Source organism: Phoca vitulina, unplaced genomic scaffold (assembly GCF_004348235.1).
Source record: "Phoca vitulina isolate PV1807 unplaced genomic scaffold, GSC_HSeal_1.0 scaffold4, whole genome shotgun sequence".
NCBI lineage: Eukaryota > Metazoa > Chordata > Mammalia > Carnivora > Phocidae > Phoca > Phoca vitulina.
Window position 1 is genome coordinate 18,258,440 of NW_022589707.1, and position 25,388 is coordinate 18,283,827.

Sequence of the window (25,388 nt, forward strand, 5' to 3'; positions counted from 1 at the left end):
AGTGTATCCATGCAGTAATCTGCAAGGTTCCACATTTTGGCAGCATTTTAAATCTTGTTCCCAGGGAGTGATTTTTGAATCAATCAAAACCTACACCACTGATTGTAAGTTTATTTGTTTGTTTGTTTGTTTGTTTGTTAAGGATGACTTGAGGTCATTCTCATTTTGAAAAAAATCTTTTTAGTTTAAAAATTGTAATCAGTCGGATGTTTTCATCAGAATTTTAGACTGGCTGAGTTATTTGTTCAGTCAAGTGTATCTCTGGAAAAATACCAAGGGATGTAATGTTTTCTGCTGTCTGTTGGCCCAAACCTGGTAGAATACAACTCCCAATATAACCTTTGTGAGTGTATACAAACCCACACATTTCATACACACATATACATAGAGCTTTGTAGATTTCATGTTCTCAGGCAAGATTAAATGTCATGTGTTTCTCCCGCCAGATGTTTTCTCTAAAATCCTCATCCACACAAATTGAATTGAATTGAAAATAGTATTGGTAGACTGTGAGCCTGTCATAAAACTGTAAAGTGTTTACATCAGCAGGCAGCATATCCCTGGAGGACTGTCCTTTCTTCAACAAAACACTTTCCCCATGCTAACATGTCCAATCAAACCGCAATTTATTGAACATTTGGTGATATTGCCTACTTATTGTTAAGAACTGACAATAACAAGCATGAAATGAAGAATTACACTTGGAATGAAAAAGAAAAATATGTGTAGAAGGTGGTAAGAAAAACAGCAATGAGTAGAGACAGTCCATACCATAGGATTATAAAGAACATGTCTCCAATGAAAGCTCTCAAATTACTTATTTCTACCTCACTTATTACTTTCTAGTGTATTTTATATAGAGAACATGCATACCCTTGTGATCGCTAATGATACCCCCATCTTATATTTTTTCCTCCCCGACACTATGGAAAACCACATCGCTTTGAATCTCTTTTTGTTTTTTTGTCGCCTTGATCTCATCTTTCCTTCTTCTCAACGTTGCCCCTGATTTTGGCCTTTCTCCCAGGCACCATTTCCTTGGAGCACTCATCGTTCCCGAGGCTTCTGCTATAAAAGATACACTCGTGTCTTTGAATTGCTTTTTTGTGCCTGCTCTTTCACATGAACAAAAATATGAAAGTAAGGGGCGCTTGGGTGGCTCAGTCATTAAGCGTCTGCCTTCGGCTCAGGTCATGATCCCAGGGTCCTGGAATCAAGCCCCACATCGGGCTCCCTGCTCAGCAGGAAGCCTGCTTCTCCCTCTCCCACTCCCTCTGCTTGTGTTCCCTCTCTTGGTCTCTCTCTCTCTCTGTCAAACGGATGGATAAAATCTTAAAAAAAAAAAAAATGAAAGTAAACCATCCAAAACCAGAATCTGAAAGCAATCCCAAACCGAAATTGTGAAATTAAGATATCTAAAACCAAAATTTATCATATTTAAAAGAATCACTATTTATTGAATGCCTCCTGTGTACTGAAAACCAGATTAAGTGTTTTATGTATAAATAATCTCCTTTCATCTCTTACAGATGCAGAGAAGTTAAGAATTTTTGCATTCACACTGCTACCATGAGGTGTGCCTGGGGCTGAACCTACTCTGTTTGACTACAAGTCTCATGATTTTAGCTGCTGCTTCATATTTCTCCATTATGCTTAATCTTTGTGTTAATTCCTCTTCTCTGTCAATATTATCTGTTTTTCAGAGCTCCAAACTTGAAAGTTAACAGAAGACTTCCTCTTCCCTTTCCCCCATGTATACTCTGTCAACAAATTATATTACTCATTTGAAACTGCTCCTAGATCCATTCTTTCCTTTTCACTTGTAAGGTCAAATCTTAGTCGAAATCTGGGCATCTTTGGTGATATAAGCTGACCTCTGGGACTTGCACCTTGAGAGTGACTTCCAGATTTCTGCCATATGAAGGTATTCCACATGCATCTTCTGCTTTGTCACTTTTTAAGAAATATTTACTCAAGCAACCAATTTTTTACTTAACACCCTATTCTCCTTAATGCTGACAGTATCGATGGATCTAGATGTGGCCTGCCTTCATGCATCTTGAAAGGGGAGACCAGCTTTAAGCTGACAATTATAGAATAGTTACTTAATAGAAATTGTGATAGTTACCAAAGATAAGATGAAGCATTCTTAAACTAAAATTATTTCCTGTTGACCATTAGCTCAGACCTAAACTTTTCAAATCTTGTCTTTCTTCTACAGCCTTTCGTTTCAGCGAAACCAGTGTTATCAAATCAAGCAACCCATAAAATCTTCTTTAACTTTTAAAACGTTACAGATTCTGAGCATATATGGACTCTATCTGGGCATCCATTATTTTACATTTCCAAGGTTGTGTCCTTTGTTGTTCTTGGGGGCATGTATGTATCATGTTTGCATCTATGGTTGCATCCTTATCCACAAACCCTTTAGGTAGAGACAATAAACATAATTCTTTTGTGTTCTTCCTGACTCTCACTTCTTGCTAGCCCCACAATGGCTGTGAAAGTATGTTACAAAGAGTTTTCAGCTACAATGTTGTGGAATGAGATGAACAGGAAATTGTAAACATTTTCAAGCCAATTATGAGTCGATATGTGCCAGAAAGTGAGTTAGACAAAAATGGGAAAATGTTTGGGCTGAATGGCTCTTGTCTCCTTCACATCCCTTGATGAAACAAGTTATCTTCCCTGAAACTCAGTCTCCTCACCTATAAAATGAGGGCTTGACGAGGTGGCCTCTCTTCCAACTGCATTTGGAATGTTAGAACCTACGGAATAATTGCCCCAGGATTTCCTCACACTTCTCTAAGGCCCTAATTCTAAGATGCTCTTACTGTAAAAGAAAATTGCCAACCACTCAGAAGAGTGACCTAATGTTTAAGCAAATGCATGTGAGGATTATTATGTACGTATAGTGAAGGATGCAGATTAATGCATGAAGCATTTCAGAAGACAAATTTGCTGGAGGCAGCCATCAGTCTCACAAGCCTTAATCAAGTGCATTCACATCACCATAGCATGATACACATGTATGATCCAGAATCTGAATTACTTTTCCAAAAAGCCCTATGGGGCATGTACTCACACCATATGTTTCTTTCAGCTTTACAGAGGTATCTGAGGCAAGAAAATGAAAAAGGCAACTCAGTACTTGATACTCCACATTAATTTGTACATTTTTTTGCTCTCTAGTTGGAAAAACAAACAAGAAGAGTGAGCTATTCGGTATAACTGACAGTCGACATCAGATTCTAGTTCATCAGATTTTGCTAGTTTGGCATTGACCTAAGCTTTTTTTTTTTTTTTTTTTTTTGGCACCTTTTACTCATCATCGCTCCTTGTTTATCATTCAAATCATTTTCCCTGCTAGAAATACAGGAGCCTCAGGCTGGAAGACTTAGATGTGACCCCAGAGAAGTTAATGTGTGAAGTAATCTCTTATTAGAGATTGATTTTGATTTCACCTCGCATTAGTGAGTTCCTTATCCCCTTCTACTGCATTTTCCTTGTACTTCCAGTCAATGCAGTATCATAAATCGCTCTGCCACAATGCCTTAGGAAGAAAGAAGGAAATAATGTCTCCTGAGCAGCCCTCTTGTGACAAATTACAGCATTGGTAGCAAGAGCCAGTTAAGTTTCCTTGTACACCTGTGAATTTTTCTCCCATTTGTTTTTTTCCCCTAATTTCACTCATCCTGTGGACAGTGGGAGAATGCTGATGCTTTAAAGTCCTTTGGTAACTGAAAAAAAGAAAAGCTATTTTTGTCTTGAAAAGTAATTCTTGATATTTTCAGACTTAATTCGGGTATGGAAACCATGGAGGTGACAAGAGTTTTCTTCCTGTTGGTGGAGAACCTTATAAGACCAACAGAGAAATATGTATTTATCTTGAAACATAAAGGACATATTTCTAACACAGAAACTATTTAGGGTCAATTCTAACTGACCACAATGTGTAATAAACTGTACATTAATTTAAATAGCATCCTGAAAAATTAAACTGTATTCAGTCTAGTTGCATGGAGAGAGCTTGGTGTAGTGGTTACATACAAGTCTTGCTTTGACATTCTGCATCTTCTTCCATCTCTACATTTTTGTGCTGATGCATTTGGGTGCTTGAGACATTTTAAGTTTATATTCTTGTTATGTAAATCTGCCCGAACTATAGCACCTTATCCTTTCAGCGTAGACCTAGCCCCAAGCAGATACTAAATGTTTCATACTCCCACCTGGTTTAATAGAGTAGAGCCTAGTTATTTAATGTCAATTATTACATGATTTTGTGTTTAAAGTAAAATTATTTTTATGACTATTTTTATAACTGCAACATAACTAAATAGTAGAGAAGATGTTATAAGTTTGTTTATAAGGTTTTTTTAGGTCCTATTCCCCACTCTTTAATAATATATCCTATCAGGAAGTAATCTTTAACTGTGTAATTTTTTTTAAAATGATATATTTTTAATATATGATTAAAAAAGCATGAATAATATATTTTCTGGAGAAAAACAGCTTCACTTTAATGTCAATCAATGGGAAAATACATTTCTATGTAGTGAAACTCACTTTGATATAATTCCTGGAACATATCTTAGATACATAAAGTATATATAAATCATACTATTCTTTCATTTAAAACCCTTTAAATTCCTAAAGCATGACTTCATCTTCAAATTGCTTCATGTTCTCTCTTTCAGAATATTACAATAATTTAAGGCTGTTCTATACGATAGGATATTATACCAAAGGGTCCTTTTTCTTGCCACTTCACGACTGGTTTCCTACTGTGTTTGGAATCATCAATGCTTGCTTACGTTAATCCCATGTGCTACAGCAGCATGCTTCCTTCAGATTCCTGTTAACCAAATATTTATTTTCAGTCATTTAAAATCTGAACAAACTCCAGCTTTTATTTGGAGCCATCCCAATATTGTCAATTACATTTGTATTTGGGTGTTAGTTTCCCATAAGAGGTCTTACCAGATGATTCCACAGATTCTCTTTTCGTTCTTCAGAGGAACAATGTCTGGAGTTTCTTTTATTAGTGCTCTTTTTAGTGAACAGTAGCTTACAAAGGGACTCATTGAGAAAAACTATTTTTCTCAATAGCTTAAGTTTCCTTTTTCATATTTATTCCACAATTTCAGTACTTTACCCTTATTTTGGGATAGTTGGTCCATTTCAAGTCATCTCTCCCATTATTGAAATGAAATTACACATATAATAACATCAAAAGAAGAGCTATATAACTATATTTTAAAATATAATTTTATCATAACATCCTGAAATCTCAATGCCCTCTAATAGTAAAGCAAACATGGAATTGTTTATATAGAGAGAGGGAAAATTATAAATATTTATAATATTAAAATATTCTGTTTCTGTATGGAGTGCTGAGAAGCAAAAAAATATCTATCCCATTTTATATCTCAATTCAGTATGTATTAAGTCATCATTTCCTAAACTTACTTTTTATTTATTTATTTAAGATTTATTTACTTGTTTTAGAGAGAGAGCATGCGCGTGCGCGAGAGCGCCCACAAGTGGGGGGGAGGGGCAGAAGGAGAGAGAGAATCCTTAAGCAGACTCCCTGCTGAGCATGGAGGCTGATGCAGAGCTACATCCCAGGACCCCGAGGTCATGACCTGAGCCAAAATCAAGAGTCAGATGCTCAACTGACTGAGCCATCCAGGCACCCCTAAACTTACTTTAAAAAAAAATTAGGTTAAGCTTACCAGATTCATTAAATAAAAATTCAGATATTCAGTTAAATTTCAATTTCAGATAAACAATGAATAATTATCTTGTATAAATACGTCCTATACAATATTTGTGACATCCCAAAATATTATTTGTTCTTTATCTAAAATTAAAATTCAATTAGATGTCCTATATTTTGTCAGGCAACTCTATACTAGGTTGATGAGACTAGATTTATGAAACAAATGGAAATAAACATAAAGTGAAAATCTTCAAATTATTTGCTATAAGAATTTAGTAAAACTTTATGTATATATTTAAGACACAAAAACATTAATTAATAGTGCAAATATATGTTTAAATTATAAGAAAAGATATATCAAAAATAGACCAATGTGTATTTAAACTTATATTTGCACTCTTAATTGGATAGATGACATTAAGTTCCATGACGTGTAGTTGTGGTGAGTAGAACAAAAGCCTCCCACAGACAGGGACTTTCTAAATCACTGGACCCTGTGAGTGTGTTACGTTACATGGCAAATGGGAATTAAGGTAGCAAATGGAATTAAGGTTGCTGATCAACTGACTTTAAAATAGATAGATTATTCTGGATTTTCTAAGTGATCCAATATAACCATAAGGGACCTCAGATGTGGGGGAAGGAGAGAGTGTCAGAGTAACGTGACCTGACAAAGACTCGACCGGCTATTGCTGGCTTTCAAGATAGAAGGGAGCCCTGAGCCAAGGAATGCAGGCAGCCTCGAGAAGCTGGAAGAGGCATAAAAAGGCCTATAGAAAGACAGCAATCCTGCCAACATCTTGATTTTAGTCTGTGAGACCCATTTCTATCTTTTGACAGCCAGAACTACAAGATTCTGTTGTTCTAAACTACTGGGTTTGTGGTAATTTGTCACAACAGCAATAGGAAACTAATAGAGTAGGTAAATATGATGTGCATTAGGTGACTCTTTGGGTGATTTCCTGCTATTTTCAGACATGGCATACCATTCCTTAAGTCCAGTTTTCTTATAATAATAATAATTATGATGATTATATAAATATGTTTAATATTAAAATATTTTTAAAGTGTAGGAATGAACCCTTTGAAACATAGTATATTAAGCTGAGAGGCTATTCATTAAACATTTTAATTTATATTTAATCACCTATGCATAGTGAATGAAGCTGCTTAATCTTTGCATTCTGTCTTTTTCATATTTAAATATTTTATTTATTTAATACACACAAGATTAGCTTATATTCTTTATTGGCACACTTTCTTGAGTAGTAAAGAAACACTAAATTTAAAAAAATGTGTTTACTCAACAAATTTATATAACAACAAAAAGAAAAGTTCAATGAAATATGAATTACCTTCCTTATTTCCTAAGTTCATTAGTGTGATAATCTCCTTTTTTAAAAACAAAGTATATATTTTAATTATAAATATAAAACACCCACCTTATAGGAAAACTGGAAAATAGAAAACAGAACAACAAAGGCACTTATAATCCTACCCATCTAAGAAATTGCTGTAATTTGGGAGAATGTTTTTTTCCAAAAGTGGGTTTTAACCACTTTTGGAAAAACTGGGTTTTAACCACTTTTGGAAAAACTGGGTTTTAACCACTTTTGGAAAAAGATTATGTAATATATCATCTATGGATGCCAGTGATATACCAGGTTTGTTTAAAAATATTCCTGATAGTAGGCATTACTTCCTTTGAATTTTAAATTATTTAGACTATTATAAATACATTTGAAATAAATTCTTTATCCAAACATGATTTTCCACAATTTTCATTGTTACTTCAGGATAAGTTCCTTAAATCATTGTAGAATCAAAATAGGACATTTTTGTAGATCATAATATTCTTTCTCAAGCTTATTTGTAAATTAGTGATACTAATTCAATTGGCATCAACACTAAATAATGTTCCGGATTTTGTACATTCTTATAAGCCTTTGTATATATAGTACTTACTCTGGGTATCCAGATCTGGCTTTGAAACCTACAGTTTCCAAAGTATGAATTGTTTAAACTATATTGTACTCTTTCACTTTAAGCATTCTCTACACATTTATTGAACTGGGCTACTATAAAACCACACAGAAATTGAAGTATACCTTACCCCACATGGAGTGAAATGCTATTGCTCGTTGGTATTCCAATTGCAAGTCAACGAGAGAAACAAAATCAGATGGACCACGACTCCAGCATCTGCAGCACTTGCTGTTAAAATTACTAGATACTGAGCTCCTTGAGGGCTGGGATCCTCTTCTCTTCATCTCTGTGTTTCCTGTACCCAGCACTGTGCTTGACACATAGCAGGTATGCAGGTAATTTTTGTGGAAGGAATGAACCAGTGCACGAGTGCATGAACAAGAGAACAACTCTGTTCTCTCCATATTGTTTCTTTTTAGAACCTGATATGGAAATTGTGTTCTTGAAACACCCTAAGAGAATGTTGAAAAAAGCTATATGTGGGCACTTTTCATTTATGAAGAGAGTTGTACGTTTAATAATACACACTTCTGACTGATGGATTTGGGATAAGTATTTAGTCTATTTAGGTTGATTGAGAATTAATTGTAGACTGACAGGTCTCTAAGCCTCCTTCCTCGTGCTACCTGCTTTCTCACTGTTTCTGTGCTTTATCACCTGAAAAATAGGTTTCACCTGAGTTCAGATCCATTTGTCCAAGGATAAAGGTAAGGAGAGGGGAAGAGAGCTGCTGATGAAGGGGAACGCAGGCTGTGACAGGAGACTGTCACTAGAGGAACTTGAAGTGAACATTGTACTGATAGTGTTGGTGCAGACTGGGAAGGGCTCCTGGGAACCAGCTGTTCTCAGCTGCATGGTTCCGTTCTGTCCGTGCCCCCACTGAACGTCCCGAGGAAGTCCTGGTTCAAGAACCATTAAAACTGAAATGAAGCAGGTAGAGCCAGTGATGGGAAGTTAAAGCTTTTGAGTTTGGGTATTCTGAGTTTCATCGGTCTTTGACAAAATACCCACGCAGTGTTTCTTGTTTCTACCCCTACACAGACTGGCGCTGGGCTTCCTCATGTAGAAAAGGACCCGAAGTGTCAGGGTGGGGACTGCGCCCATTCATTCTGAACAAGCTTTTTTTTTTCCCCCTAAAACAAATTCTATCTCCACCATTTGCTAGCTATGAGAGTTTTAGTAAGTGATGTAAATCAATTAAGCATCATTTGAAACAACCTGTATATTGCAGGCAATAATTACCTACCTCAAAGGGACATTGGAACATTGAATTAGATATTTTTCAAGTGCCTGGGAAATATTAAGCACTCAATGAATGGCAATAATACTTTTATTATTACTTGGTTATATTGTGGTTTCTACACTGCATTTAACTTCATAGTGTGCTCAATTTGTAATTGATTTCACAACATAATGTGGGATTTTATTCATCTCCCCCCCTCCATGTTCAGTTTAAATTATTTGTGATCATATCAGGCATTCTCTGGACAAATACACAGTTTTTGAAGCTCACAAAAATGATATACTCTGTCTCCTCAAGAGTCTGTCTTTCTGGTAGCCTATGCAACATCCCAGAAATTAAAATCCTATAAACATCACACTACCTATGCAGCTAACCATTCTCTAACCAGTCATGTATCTGTTCCAATATTTTAACCATAAATTTTAAGAAAAGATCATAAAAAATAACTTCTATTCTCAAATATTTACTTTCCTCCCCATGTTTTCAGAGTTCCAATATGCTTCCCAAATTTATTCTCAAATCATCATTGTCTTCCTACCTCACCCTCCCAAGGACTATTAGGAGTCAGTAGCAAGGCATTAATTTGTTAAGTCCCCACTTACGGGTTTGTGGAGAGACAACCATCTGTAGATCACTTTGGTCAGGTCTATGTAGAGCCACTTCCATTGGTGCCCTCCATTCATATGATGTCGGTACTTGCAAACACAATTATCATCTGGTATTTATTTACTAATGGTCCTGATTTATTCAATAGAACAGAATTCCATATAGTTCATGTCATTCTAGGGTTACAAAATTTCTTTAAATTTTCCCTTATATATGTCATCCATTCTTCAAAACACATGCTAGATCATTTATTTGAGAAGCAACCCATATGATTTAACCAACTTAACTTCTCAACTCTTAGTTGATGGCAGTAAAACAAGTCTCATTCATTTATAATCCCAAAAAGATATATAATATACAAAGACATAATGAAATGAAATTGAGGCCAAGAGCTGAAGTTAGAAATGTTTACTTCTTCAACCATAACCAATGAATACCCTAGAGTAAGGGTTTGCTAACCATGCTTACGTGTTGCCATCCTCTACCCGTACTACCAGTACAGATACTTTTCAACAATGAGTAAAACAGTAGTAATGGAGGAGATTTCATACTGAAGGGTGAGGATGGGGAAGGGGAGAACCCAGAGCCCAGAAAAAGATGTCTGGATTGATGGAACTGGGGTTATTGTTGAAGAAATTGTAAACTTGGAAAACCAGGGGGTGGGTCACAGGAAAGTAGAGTCAAAGCGAGGGTGGGTGGGGGGTTATGTGTGGTAATGTTTCTTGCAAAGATGGGACACGCCCCCACAGAAGGAACTGTTAACAGGAGCAGATGCTTCATTCAGGCCCTAGCCATCGTTCAGAACCTGTTCAAAGGAAAGTTGGTACCATAATACTGTCAGGAATGGAGGGAAAATACAAATAAATGAGATTTCACAAAAGAGAAGAATCCAGAAATGTAGGCAGGGAAAGTACTGATCAAGAAGCAGTTATTGACTCCCTGCCATTTGCATTTTGGCAATACAGAGAGATTCCCTAAAGGAAATTATAATTTATTAAAGATTACAGTTACACTAACAACAATCTCTAATTGCAGAGGAAAAAATGATATATTTTTAGCCAATATTGATTATTTACTAAGTTCCAGTCACTGATCTAACAGAATGTTGTAAATGTATTATTAACCCAGTGCATCCTCACACTGCTGCCATAAGATATGTGCTGTCATTATTCCATTTTATAGATGAGATGGATGAAAACATTAATGTGTAGAGAGGAAGGGGCGACTTCCTGCAATCACAAAGTTAGGTAAGCCATGCTGGCTGGCTTCAGAATCTGTTTCTTAATCACAGTGCATGCTGTCACAAGGAAAATTATGTAGGGAAAGTAGAGGAGCGAGAAGCACTTATTTGATGGTGGGTGATTTGGAAGACTTCATTGAGAATCTCTTCAGGTTGGATTAGCTCCCTCTCTTTGTGCTTCTGCGATATCTTCTGTACTCCATGCCCATGAAATATCCTGCATTATATTTCACATATTGGTTTGTATCTGTCTTCACCAGTCAATTGTTATTTCCTTGAAGAGAGGAATTGCCTTTCATTTATTCATCCTTATTATCAGAGGCCTTGCAGAACGACATTCAGGAGCTGGTTCTTCCAATAAACAAATTAGTAAGGCTTTAAAAGATGAGTATGGTTTTCAGAGGTAGAAAAGGGCTTATTGGGAAAGAAGAGTCCCTTCTGGGAGCTTCCAGTCAGAATAGGCAGAAGATCTAAAATCCACTTTGCCAAGGCAAGGGTTTTGCAAGGCACACGTTTGAAAGAGGCATCATAGAGTGGGGCACAGAAAAAACAGACTGAGACTGAAGCTCTGTGTACTTAATTTTTCTTGGTTTGACTCTACTTACCTTCAATTACAGATAAATATAATTTGCAGAGCTTGAAAAAGTGCTCCTTTTCTTGCTCCATTTATTTTGGGGAACACTGGTCTTGTCCAAGGCTCTGAAGTGTTCCCGAGCCATTACTATACTGGACTGCTTTCACTGAATAGGAGCCAGCTTTAGATTGGGGGTGTGTGGGAAAAACCTGTCAACATACAAATTCTACAGGGAGTTTCATGGAAAGATCTGCAGTCTGAATGTTTATTTAAGAAAATACTGAAGGTATTGAGTTGGGGCCACTCTAGCCAATGTTCATGTCAATTGGTAAGCCTACACAATTAAGACACTAGAAGAAATTTAGGTGGTGAGGGAAGGAAAGCAGAATGGTTGTGGCTTTTATGTCTATGAGTCTGGTTATACAACAAATCCATTTTCGTCCTAGTAAGGGTTTGCTTACATCCATCAATCTGAAAACCCAGCTAGTGACAAGAGTTGCTTCTCCTACTCATTATTCCACTTTGGAAATTTGAAACTGAAAAATTGCCCCAGCTACACAGTTGAAGACCTTTATTTTTCCTTCCTCACATGAAGACCTCTATAATTTGGCTCTACTACCAGTTATCATTACTTGCCAGCTTGTGAATTTGATATTTTTGCACTATAGTTAGTAACAAAAACTTAGTTATTTGGAAATTGGTGAGCAAGAAGCTCTTTCCAGCACACTTTTTGTAAAATTTCAGGCACAAAATCCTATCTCCTTTGTAAACACTGGTAAATATTTTATTGGGAAAAATTAGTCAGGAATAATCAATTGATGCCATAGTTAATTTATTTTTATTACATACGTGTATAATTTTAGGAGAATAATTGGAAAATAATTGGTGAAGTTATTGATGAAAAACATAAGGTTTTATATGTCTACTGAGACATAAAAAATTAAAATAGTTATTAGCTGCAAAATCATCAGTACCGTGATGCTGTTGTATATACGTATCATCATTATAAATGTAGTGAATGGGAAAAAATAAATCAGTAGGAAAAAAGTTCATGTTCCCAAGGAAGGAAACATTTTGACTTATACTACCAAAAGAAAACCTCGATTAAGATGAAAACAGGTAACTTCTAGTGAACGTTAAAATGTTTCATTTTACCTTTAATAAGATATGTCTTGTTAAAATATAATATGCAGAGGTTGATCAGTAATTAATTATGAAACATTTGACAACCATAAGCATCTTTGTGATTCCTCGAAAATAGAATTTTCATAAATCACATCTATATTTCCAAAATGACACTTCTGTTTTTGGACCTTTGCTTTTTGGAAATGCCTTACTCGGATATTGTCGAACAAAACCCCATCAGCAAAATGAAATGGGAAATAAAAAAGGGAAATATTAGTGAAGAGAGACTACGTTACATTGTGGTAACAAAACAACCCCCAAATTGCAGTGGCTTATCAGAGCAGAGGTTTATTTCTCAGTCATGCAAAGCCTGCTGGGACCCTTGAGAGCCACCCTCCTCCGTGTGGTCACTGAGCAATGAAAAATGCTTCCACCAGGTGGATCCCCAGTCTCGGCGGGTAACCTCCACGGTCACTGTGGCAGAGGAAGAGGGAGCTGGAGGGTCCAGCACTGGTTCTCGAATGCTTCAGCACAGAAGTGATCCACGCCACTTCCTCCACTGCCATCAGCAGTCTGACCTTATATTGTCCCCTATCTGCAGAGAGCCTGGGGAGGGTGGGAGACCACAGCGCTATTTGGTGAGTAGTAACTCTCTTCCATGGTGGTTAATTTTACAATTCCTTAATGTATAGTGTTGGTTTGTTTGTTTTTGCCTTACTATATAATTCCTGTTGGAAGTACATATCAAGTTAAAAGATTTTAAACTCTAGTTTGTAAATATGCCACGCTCGAAATACTCATTAATAAAGTACCACCATATTTGGTTGCTAAAAATAAGTCTTCCGTGAAAATATAAAATCATGATTTGGTCATTAATTTTTTGCCAGCTATTCCTGGCTTTCTAATACTACGCCTGTATCAATATTTGATTTTCCCAAAACATAAGTAATTTGGTCAACATCTTTTGCTTTCTCGAACTTTTATTAAGGCAACATTAGGCACATTAGTTATATGAACGAACTCATTTCCAGACAGTGGATCAGAGCCATGCTTTTGTTCATCTTCTGTTCCTGGGTTCTGGCCCCTTCTCCATCTTGTCCCTCTCTTTGCTGTTTTCTTGCTTTCTTTTTCATGTGAGCTTCATTCTCTCAGCTGCAGATATGCTTTCTCTTTATGAAGGAGAAGATGAAGGCCAAGAATCCCAGATTACTTCTTAGTTTAGCAACTCCTGCAGAAGGAGAAATTCTTTCTCTGACAATAATATACCAGTTCCTGGGAATCACCCTGCTTGGTCCTGCTTGAGTCTCACTCCCTAACTTTTAACCAGTCCCACTTGCCAGAAGAATGCAGTCCCAATGAAAGATTTGGGACCCATGGTTATCCATGTGCTTGGATGGCCAAGCACATGCTTGATGTGCTACTGGAACCACCTGGAATGTGGATCAGGGAACTGTTCCCAGAGGAACAGATAGGACTCCTCAGTCTATATCCCCTGCATCATGTTCAAGAATTACATCTACTTTTCTAACTCTGCATTTATATTAGACACTCCAAACTACTGGTTATAAAGTATACATTCAATCAATAACATTTTTATGTCTTTAATTTTAAAAATATATTAAATAAGCATTAAATTGGAGGTAAGAGCATTCTCAAATTATTTACCAAGAGGAACTCATAAGGAATAAGAATCTGAAGTTCTAATTTTGACTATTATATACATGTATATGTATTATAATGATACTTAATATATGTCATATATATATATATATATACACACACACATATATAATAATTTTAGAATACTAAGAATCTGCCAAGGGTTTTACTAAAATGGTCTTAGTACATGAACCAATGTTTTCTTTTTCTGGCAACATTTTACCAAACTTTCTTTTTTAAAATCAAGGACAAATATTCATTTTTTTTCCTTTAAAATTAGGGTTTTCTGGTGTAGGCTATAGTAGTTTTGTGTATTGGAATAGAAAATATCTGCAATGGGTTCTATCTCTGACACTCTAAGTGGATAATTTTGGAAACTTCTTTCTCCCCTCTCCTACAGGAAGGCTTCTCAGCTACATTTGCTGTGATTGCTCAGCCCTTGCATCCCTGACAAACAGGCTTCCACACTATGTTGTTACTTAGCTTGTCACCTTAGAGGGAGAAGTTGCCTTCACCCCTATAGCATTAAAGGGCAGTTAGCTCTTTCCCTTTTTCTCCCATGCCCCACTGATGGCCAAATTATAAATCTGTTTTTTTTTTCTTCCCCTCTTTCATTCTTGGAATGAACATTCCCAGCCCCAAATATTTAAAGACAAAATCACTTACTCTTATAATGCCAGGTTCTTCGCCATTTAGAACAAAGAGTTTATAACTCATCCCAACAGGGGGTATGGTAACTATTCAATCCAGCCTTGCTACTGGACTTGCTCTAAAAAGTAAATCGGTTCTAGTCATCAAATCCTGAAAACACTTTAGGAGCCTCTGTTATCTTCGACAAATTGATCACTCCCGTCACAGGCACCCTGCCACCGCACCCGGGTCCTCCTGGCTGATCCAAGTCCAGACTGCCGACAGGTATTGCCCAGACCGATGCTCAGCCCTTCCTGGACTGCGCTGGTGTTGCACGCTCCCTTCTTCATTAATTGTCACACTCTGATACCCACTCCCAGCCTGCCTTACCTGCTTTCTCACTGGGTATTTGGATCTCCTGATGAGTTTACCAGGTCTCTAGAACCTTTCCAACCTGATCTAATCTGGTCCAGAGTCATGAAGACCCCATAATGACAAAGGCTTGCTTTTTAATTTAATCTGCCTTTTGCTTACTGTTTTCTAACAAATAGTTTCTCTGCCTCTGCTGCTGACCTATCAGCCTTCCCTTCTTCCTTTTACTTGCTTTCCCTGTTTGTTTGTTTGTTTGTTTATTTTTTCCATTGACTCTCACAGCTGTAATCTTTTGGGTAGTCTGATATGTGATGAATACTTTCATTTCCCTTAAAAACCATTTTTTTGTCTGAAAATTCCATGGCTCTGGAAGTTTGATTTCTGGATAGCCAACTTTTCAGTGCACCTCCGTATAATGACACCATGCTCCCTCGACTGTTCTATGAGTTTTAAAACATCATTTTCCAGCTCTGTCCTCATTTTTTTAAAAATCTGTAAAATGGAAATACTAAGCATTTACTTTCCTAACTATCCTGCAGTTAAATAATTCATGGAGAACTTTTGGAAATCCTTTCATAAAGGATGTGATGTGAGTACAAACTCTTACCATTATTCAAATTAGTATATTATTACCAGTTGGATGTAAACAGAATAGAAAGCATCCAGAAAGGAATTATAAGAATATAGTACAGTACTAAAAATGATTTATTTTGTAAAGGTTAGAAAAATTAAATATGGTTTGATAAACAAAAACTAAGGAGGCATAACAGATGACAAATAACTTAATGGTCTACAAAATAAGCAAACATTCACACAATGGTACTTTGATATAATGCAATTAAATTAAGTCTAATCCCCTTTGGGTTGATATAGTACCTCATAATTTATATTATAATGCATTAAAAGCTATATAAGGAAGACCTTCTGAGATGAATAGCAAAAACTGAACTTCTGGTATATAACAATTGCTAGTGCTTATTCTCACTTATTACTATGTGCCAAACTCTGTTCTGAGTATTTTTCATGTATTAATGTACTGCTTCCTCACAAAGTAGTTCCATTCCCCTAGGAAGCAGTCACCATTACACCATTTTATACTGAGGAATCTGAGTGCACCCAGTCCAGGGTCACACACTGTTAGGTGGCAACGAATGGAGTCAAACCCAAGTTGTCTGTCTCCAGGATCCACGCTTTGAATCATCCAGCCATACTGCCTTTGTATTAACACAAAACATCACACTTTAAAGGTTCTTCTCCAACCTCGATGAAGATTCCTTCTCTGTGACTTTTGCTGGTTCTTCTCTCTTTTCCTTAGTCTTAAATTGTAGTAGTTCCCTGCTTTGCTAACTCAGTGTTCTTTCCTTGGGTGAACTCCTTTATCCTCGTTCCTGATGCTGTTTCCTAAACATATTATTTTGATCTCGGGCCTTCCCTCTAAGCACCAGAACTGCATGTCCAGTTGTCACGGAACATACCAACTCATGTGTTTAGAAGGTATTTCAGGGAGAACAAATCAAAAATAGAAATCATTGCTTTCCTTCAATTTCTAATCTCTGCTAATGGTCCACTCCCTGACCCCAGGGATACTTAACTCCTCTTTTTCCTTCATTCCCTACATTGATTCTATCACCAAACTCTGAGTTCCAAAATTCTCCAGAAACCTCTTAAATCCGGCCTTATTTCTTCATTATTGCTACTCCCAGTAGGTTCAAGGCTTATCTCTCAGCTAAACTAACAAAAATCTATCAATCTCCTAACCACTAAGTCCCTTTGCCCCCTAAAGTCTGTCATCCACTCTGCATCCAGTATTACTTTCCTAAAAATAAAACAAGAGAGGAAAAAAAAAAAGAAGGCCTTCTGGATTAAAAATCTTCATGGATTTCCTGAGGTCCAAACTTCCTAGTGCTCTCTCTTCTAAGCCCACATTTCTCCTGATGTACTAGCCATTCTAAATTTTGTATTGCTCCTGAACATGCTTTTTCTAAAAGACACATTCCCTATTCTTCTTGCCTGGAAAGCATCAAACTTATGGCCCCATAACATCCTTCTTTCTTTCCTTCTTCTTATCCCTGTCAAACTTAATCTGTACCAGTCTTTAGGTGAATATATTTGCCACTTGACTGAAACTATACTCAAGTACAAAGACCAAGTTGAATTCATCTGGATAACCTTAATATTAAACCAGATGCTTGGCACAAAGGAGATGTTTTAAAAGTTTTTTCTGAGTAAAAGAATGGATGATATTTCATGATTTCCCTTGATAACACAATTTAGTGTACCTAAACTCTATGGCCATGAGATATCAACAACGTTATTTAACTTATAGTGGGGAGGGAAGAGCAGTCATATCAGTTATAATTTTTTTTATTATTTATTTGAGAGAAAAAGAGAGAGAACAAGAGAACACGAGTGGTGGGGAGGGGGAGAGGGAGAAGCAGACGGCCTGCTGAGCAGGCAGCCCGACGTAGGGCTCGATCCCAGGACCTAGAGACCATGACCTGAGCCAAAGGCAGATGCTTAACTGACTGAGCCACCCAGGCGCCCCATCAGTTATGATTTTTATTTAAAACGGTTAAACTACTAGCCTTGTATTAATACCACTAAATGCTCTATCTTGGGCCTTAACATGAGTGTGTTCTGCTTTGTTCTCTCCTTATAAAGAATGATCTGCTATTGAGAGTTCTTATGAAATTGAAGGCTCTGGTGCTAGAAATGCGCTACATCTGGATCTGGGTCTATATATCTATATATAAATATATAGATATATAGATATCTGGGTTTATATATATAAAATTAATCCAGGGCACCTGGGTGGCTCAGTCGGTTAAGCGACTGCCTTCAGCTCAGGTCATGATCCTGGAGTCCCAGGATCGAGTCCCATATCGGGCTCCCTGCTCTGTGGGGGGTCTGCTTCTCCCTCTGACCCTCCCCACTCTCATGCTCTCTCTCTCTAATAAATAAAATAAAATATTAAAAAAATAAATAAATAAAATAAAATAAAATTAATCCAGCTATAAATCTAAGATTAATGCTTTCTATGCTTGTTTCATATATATCTGTCTTACGTATCAATAAAAAAGTAATAAAAATAAAGAAAGTTAAAGATCCAAATGAGTTCCCAGATGTAAACAAGCCAATTATTAAAGATGGCAGCCCTAGTTCTGTGCTCTGTTCCACTTTAACCATAAAAGCAACAACAACAAAGCTGTTAAATATTAGATCAAAGTTGTTAATTTTGGGCATTGTTTATCTAATTATGTTAGAGGGAGCTTTTTGATATACGCATACTATGCTCAGTCTGGGTCCACAGAAAGAAAACAGAAACAACTCTAGGTATTAGAGCAGAGAAAAACTTCAAAAAGGGAGTCGGTTAGGGGCACCTGGGTGGCTCAGTCAGTTAGCAGCCAAATCTTGATTTCGGCTCAGATCATGATCTCAGGGTTGTGAGATGGAGACCCAGGTGGGGTTTGGCGCTCATTGTGGAGTCTGCTTAAGTTTCTCTCTCCCTCTACTCACCCCCCCACCCACTCATGTGCTCTTTCTCTCTCTCTCTCTCTCATAAATAAATAAATAAAATAAATCTTTAAAAAAAGAGAGGAATAGTTGGTTACAAAGCTTTGGGGCAATAAAAAGTGAAAGGGAACGCTAAAGTAATACAGTAGTACATTCAAGAAGCAGCTACTACTCCCTAGGCCTAGAGAAATAAAGGGGAAAAAATAGAGTTATCAGAACCTAGAAGCTGGGGGAGGGGCCCTGTGGATTTGTGATGCACGCCTCCGGTGTGGGGGTGCAGGAAGGGTTTGCTGTGTGGTGGAACTGGCACCTCAGGACTCACGGGAGTTTGGTCCTTCAGAGTTGGAACTCAGACCTCTGAGAAGGGAGCCCTGCCGTGCTGCTGCTAGTACCTCAGGAGCTTGGAGAAGAGTGTCCTGGACCTAGAACTCATTCCTTTGAGGAAGATGCTGCCCAGCTGGCTAATTCTTATCAAAAGTACATGAGGCTACTCTAGAAGTGAAGACAAGAAATGGAGACCAAGCCAAATATTGTTGTTGGTAGAGGTCATTGCTGGGCACTCTTAGGAAAGAGGAAATACCCTCTTTTTTCACCTTGTCCTCCAGTCTCCTTCCTGCTCTTGGCACAACAAATCAGAAATCCAGCTAACAAGAAATGTAGTTTGCAAAGATGCCCCAGCATCACAGACCATTAAAGTATATAGAAGAGTGGGTTTGTAGCTGGGAGGCAACCTAAGTTCATAACCTGAAAAGATAATAAATCTGAATTATGAATAAATCTCTCATAAATTCTCCCAAAGAGCAGTGGTCTACATTTGTTTTCCCAGAAACTTTTAAAAAAGAAGGTATATGTCTAGTAACAAAATAAATATGCATCTGTATTCATGTCATGATATCCTATTTTATGCCAATAGTAAATGTAGAAGAGATTCACTATAGGTCAATAACTTTGATTTCTTCTAATTAGCCAGTTACTTTCATCACTTAATGCAAGATAAATACATAATTTATGACCCATAATCAAATTTCATGTAATAAAAGGCCTAATTTGACACCATAGCTACATTATGTCCATTAGAGCTCATCTTTTATAGGTATTGCCAAAGTGAAGAGTATATGTATTAGTATAAAACAGGGCAGAAGGTGGAAAAAATGAAGAAGTAAATTATGCTATAAATTATTTAATATTAATTGCCAACTCATTAGTCAGATAAAAACAATAGATCCAGCCAGCAGTGCCATTCCCCCCCACCCCTTTTCTGGAGACACTGTGTCTCCTCTGTGGGTGAGTGTTTTCTGAAGAACAGTTTTGTTGTGCCAGAACGGGGCTTCTCAAGATGAGGTCTAATCCAGTGGGGCCCTGGAAACCAGGCACTCCTACCAGAAGCTGATCTCCTGAGGACCCCATAAATGCTCAGAGGTCAAGATGCTAATGACTCTGCCTTTGTGGTCTTAATCCCGAGGTTAGGCTTCTCTTTGGCCCAGGATTCCATCTTCCTTTTACTTCATCCAACACAGTTCAGCGTGCATGCACAGTCAAGACTTTGTTTTGTTTTTTTGTAAGAGAAAATATCCCAGGCAAGAATATAGCATTAGAAAAATTGAGTTTCTTAAAGTAGCTTTTAGTATGCAAAGCTGTCCCTCCCTATACTCAGCTCTCTCCTGTCCTGCAGTAAAGCCTGAGAATGTTGTTGGCCTCAGAGCCCACCTCTCATTATGGAATCCTCTAACCCTGGGGGGGGGGGGGGCAATGTCTGTTCCTAACTTCTTTAAATTTCTACAATCTGTCTCTTGTCTTCTCTAGGACACATTTCAATTTCAAGGGACTTTTTTGTCTTAGCCTTGATTTCCTGGTCCTCAACTAGAGATCTATTGCTTTGCACTCTGATCATTCCCCTCAACTGTGTGTTCCACTCAACAAGCATGAGGTCCCACCTAAACTCCACTGGCAAATGGCTCTTTGCTGCTTCCACCTCACGGCTAATCTGACTGCAAGTTCCCCTCCCTTTTTGATAGGCACTCACTCTCAGCATTGAAGGTTACAGTGGCTTATCATTTATGACTCTTATTTCTACTTCAGTACATACAGCTTTAACCCCATATTCTGGTAGAAACTCTCAAGTTTCACATATACCAATTACAGATGTATTGTGATTTCTTCAGAAGGGTTAGAAAATATTCCACACAGAAGGATTTTAAGATGTTAAATCAATTTCTGAGTTGTCACAATGATTGAAGTGGGGCAAGGACATCAAAGCCAAGGGGACTGTCCAGATAAGGCAGTTCAAACTGGGTCTGTCTGATGAGAACAGCCACTTAATCTCTCTTTATAAATGAGTAAATTCAGTCTGATGTAGCTTGAAAATGCCAAGTTAGGTGGCAATGTGCTAATGAAAAGGACCTGGATTTGTGGCGCCCGGGTGGCACAGTCGATTAAGTGTCTGACTCTTGGTTTCAGCTCAGGTTGTGATCTCAAGGTCCTTTGATCAAGCCCTGCATCAGCCTGCACGCTCAGCGGGGAGTCTGCGAGAATCTCTCTCTCCCTCTCCCTCTGCTCCTCCACCCGCCCCCATGCTCCCTCTCTCTCTCTCTCAAATAAATAAATAAATCTTTTTAAAAAAAAAAAGGGACCTGGATTTGGGAGACAGACATACCTGGGTTTGAAGGATGGTCCCTCCATCTACTGTTTTAATTTAAGAAACTCATTTATACTTGCTGCACGCAAGTTTCCTTATCTTTAAAGAGTTTTATAAGATTCTTATGAAAATGAATGAAATAGCAAATGTGAAATGCAAAGCACTGATAGCCTAGTATACAGTTATATAATTAGGAACATTTCCCACCTGTGCCTCCATCTTCTTTCCACGTGCTGCTATTTTTTTTTTTTTTTTTAATTTGGGGGAAATATTGACACCATGCTGCTCTTCATTCCTTCCTTATGCTGAAATTGGCCATAATCACTATTCCCATTACTTACTAAATTCCTTCTATGTACCTGGTATTTAATATTATCCTATTTCATGCGTTCCCAGTGGAGCAGAAAGGTATAAGTGCATTTGCTGATATTCATTAACAGGATATTTGTCAATAATCATCAGACGAACAGGCTGGACTAATCTTCACACATCAGTTCTCAGTATCATGATTTAGCTGATGGTTGCTTTCTTTGCTAACACAACTTTTGATATTTTAAGAACCCCTAATCACGAAGACTGAATGATAAAATAATTTAAAACTCTTATTACTCAGCAAGCCCTGTCTATTCATACCTTCCCTTCTTCAACTTGGGGATCCCAATTATTATTCTACTTTTAAGTTCCTGGGTAGTTGGTTTCTACTCCAAATACAGCCAATTATCAAACTTAGAATGAAAAATTATCAAGACCTGTGGTCCTTTTCAATGTGTCAAATCTATTCTGATTGCTGTACTATCATCACGGCATTTTTAATAGCATCTTCTGATTAATAGATTTTAATCTACCTACTTCACTTAGTTCTAAAATATTTGGATCTTCTTCATTCTTACTCACGTTTCTGCTCTCTGATTTTGCCGTTTAGTTATGAGCAGACTTTGGCTTGCTAAGCTGGCTCTCACCCAGCTTTCTGTTCTAAAGCCCTCCATCGACTGACCTCTGCTTTGGAGGCTGCATGTTTTCAGATGGCTCTGTGAGTCCTGCTGTGGGACTGTCATATTCTCACTTCTTTCCTGACCTTTTGGCAAGAGCCACAGTCTCTGCCCCAGGGCTGTAGCACAATTTGCAAATGTTTTTATTATTAATGGGCCATATCCCCTTGAAAGAATAAACAGTTATATATAAAGGTTGAGTTTTTCTGTTTGTTTAATTGATTTTTAACTTAGTGTTTTTGTTATTCTAGAAGGTCCATTGTAAATGCTCATCGGAAATTACTTATGCTGTGAACTCAATTGAGCACCCATGGACTTAATTCAGCAGTCATCCATTTTAACCAAGTATATAGTATTTTCCAGTGTTCCATTTGCTTTAAGGGAACTGGATTTTGTACATTCTTAAACATTTCATTTTGTGATTTTAGTAACCTAGGCCAGCAGAGTAGCAACATGTTTTCAAGAGAAGTGCAATTTGAAATTCTATACTTTCAATCAGTGGCAGAGGCATTCAAATGTATAACAATTCTATTTTTGAAGATTTCAGTTCTTCCTTTCTTTTTTGCTTTCTTCCTACTTTTTTTTTTTTTAAACGGGTGATGCATTAAGAAATGTACTAAGGGCTCTTTGGAAATAAAGGAAAACAAAGCATAGTACGTATTTACCTGTCTTCCCCAAGCATTTTCTAAAGGAGGTCTTATCTACATGCTTGCAAAACATTACAGTGCTACTGTGCTATTGGTTTATATTTTGCTGATTTTGTTTTTTTAAAGAAATACAAGTATAAATTATGAGCACAGAGATTGGAGTATTTATGAATTGGTAGATGGATGGGGCTGTTAAAGGTACCCTAAAAATCATTAGAATCAAGCGTATGACATTGACAAGCCACATGTGATTAATTAGCAGACATTTTCAGAGAGTGTTTGAAATTATATTTATATTACATAATACTAAGTATTAAGTACTGTGCCTATGTATCTGAGTTAATGGTTAGATTGCTTCTTTAAAAAATGATGACAACTTATAATACTTTGTATCAAAAGCTTTGTTATTATATGAGAATCACAGATATGCTCTCCTCTTCCTATAGATACTAAACCAATTGCAAGATTAATACAGACTTACAAATAAATAAGAAAATGATCATCTTCATTATAGTATATATGGGTTACAGAATATGGCTTGGATCTGAGAGCTGAATGCTGGCTTCCTAACACTCTTCCCTTCCCCAGTGGCCAAGTCTGGTTTTTGAGACTCATTATAAGAGAGCAAGCAGGTCTGCAGAGCTGAGATTTCCCCTGCCAGTCATGCTGTGGGAAGTCATTCCTCATGGCAGCAGTCACAGAGAGAAGAATGTGCCTCCTACAGCCAACCGATTCCAAAAAGAGAACCTGGAAGTAGCTGAGTTGTGCATTCTTAGTGCCTTTGCCAAATCTTATCGATCAGATAAATCACACCATCTTCTAAGGGGAAACATATGGGAGGTGTCTGGATTAGAGATAGGTTAGGGAGATCTCCATGTAGAGTTGGGAGTTAAAAACTCTAGGATGTCCTTTATTAGTCTAACTTAGAAAACGCAAAAGCAGCCTGATAGAGATTGGTGATGAGGTCAAAGTCACAGATAGAGCAAAGCTTTAGACGGTCCACTCAGCAAAGCTGCCTTATTCAGAAGCAGCACATCAGCATCACTCATCATCAGGGAAATGCAAATCAAAATCACAACGAGATATCCTCTTCTACCTGTCAGAATGGCTAGTATCAAAAAGACAAGAACTAACAAGTGCTGGCAAGGATGTGGAGAAAAAGGAACCCTCATGCACTGTCGGTGGGAATGCAAACTGATACAGACTGCAGAAAACAGTATGGAGGTTCCTCAAAAAATTAAGAATAGAATTACCATATGAACCAGTAATTTCACTACTAAGTATTTATGCAAAGAAAATAAAAATACTAATTTGAAAAGATATATGCACCCTTATGTTTATTGCAACATTATTTACAATAGCCAAGATACGGAAGCAACCCATGTGCCCATTGATAGATGAAGGGATAAAGATGTGGTGTGTATATACATATGTGTGTGTGTGTGTGTGTGTGTATACACACCACATCTTTATCCCTTCATCTATCAATGGGCACGTGGAATATTACTCAGCCATAAAAAAGAATGAGCTCTTACCATTTGCTCCTACATGAATGGACCTAGAGGGTATAATGCTAAGTGAAATAAGTCAGACAAAGTCAGACAAATAAATCAGACAAAGACAAATACCATATGATTTCACTTATACGTGGAATTTAAGAAACAAAACAAAGAAAAAAGAGACAAAAATACCCCTCACTTAAATACAGAGAACAAACTGGGGGTTGCCAGAGGGGAGGTGTATTGGGGGGGAAGGTGAAACAGATACAGGGGATTAAGAATACACTTATGTTGATGAGCACTGAGTATAGAATTGTGAAATCATATTGTATACTGAAACTGATATAACACTGTATGTTAATTATACTTTAATTACAAAAGAAAACTAATAAAAAACAAAACAAATTAAAATTTAAAAAGCAGCACAGCTATAAACCTGTGCTAATGCACGCATCTGTTCATTTTCTTCTCACACAGAGGCTGCCGTAGGAGTTTTTTCAACAGCTCAGCCCCACCTTCTGCTAAAATCTGTTCTTCAGGGAAAGATGATCATTACTCTCTTAGCACATCCCTGTTAATCTTGTTGGTACATGCTCCTCTTTTCCTTGTCTGGGGGAAACTTCACTCAATGTCTCTGACCCAGTGTTTCCTTAATCTTAAGATTCCTGTGCTCTGCTCTGTCCCTCCCCTCCAGCTCTGTCCTCTCCCACCATGTGGCAGACGTTCTGTGTTCTGTACCTGGAACTTGGCCCCCTGTCTCTTCCGCTGTTAGTCCTACCATTACATTTTGTAACAGAGCCCCTGGTTTCTTAAAGTCGGATGCTTTTTGACCCCCTTTTTCTTGGGGAGGAGAGGAGATTTCATCATAAAACAATTTTATTAGGTGAAAATATTTTATCCACTTTCTAGTAAAAATAAAACAAACAAACAAAAAACCCTCAACAACTT

At 37.4% G+C, this 25,388-nt stretch overlaps 1 protein-coding gene across 6 annotated transcripts in view; it reads left to right on the forward strand.

Annotated features, from left to right (window-relative positions):
• The window catches only part of GRM8 (glutamate metabotropic receptor 8), a 732,634-nt gene that overhangs the window by 667,093 nt on the left and 40,153 nt on the right, over positions 1 to 25,388 (forward strand). The window contains exon 10 of one of the 6 annotated variants that reach the window (XM_032401640.1): positions 12,934 to 14,046. The exons of the other annotated variants lie outside the window; for them this stretch is intronic. Within the exon in view, the coding sequence (XP_032257531.1) occupies positions 12,934 to 13,188 (255 nt within the window). The 3' untranslated portion in view covers positions 13,189 to 14,046. Of the gene's footprint in view, positions 1 to 12,933; positions 14,047 to 25,388 lie in introns of those variants that run through there. 6 annotated transcript variants of the gene reach the window in all.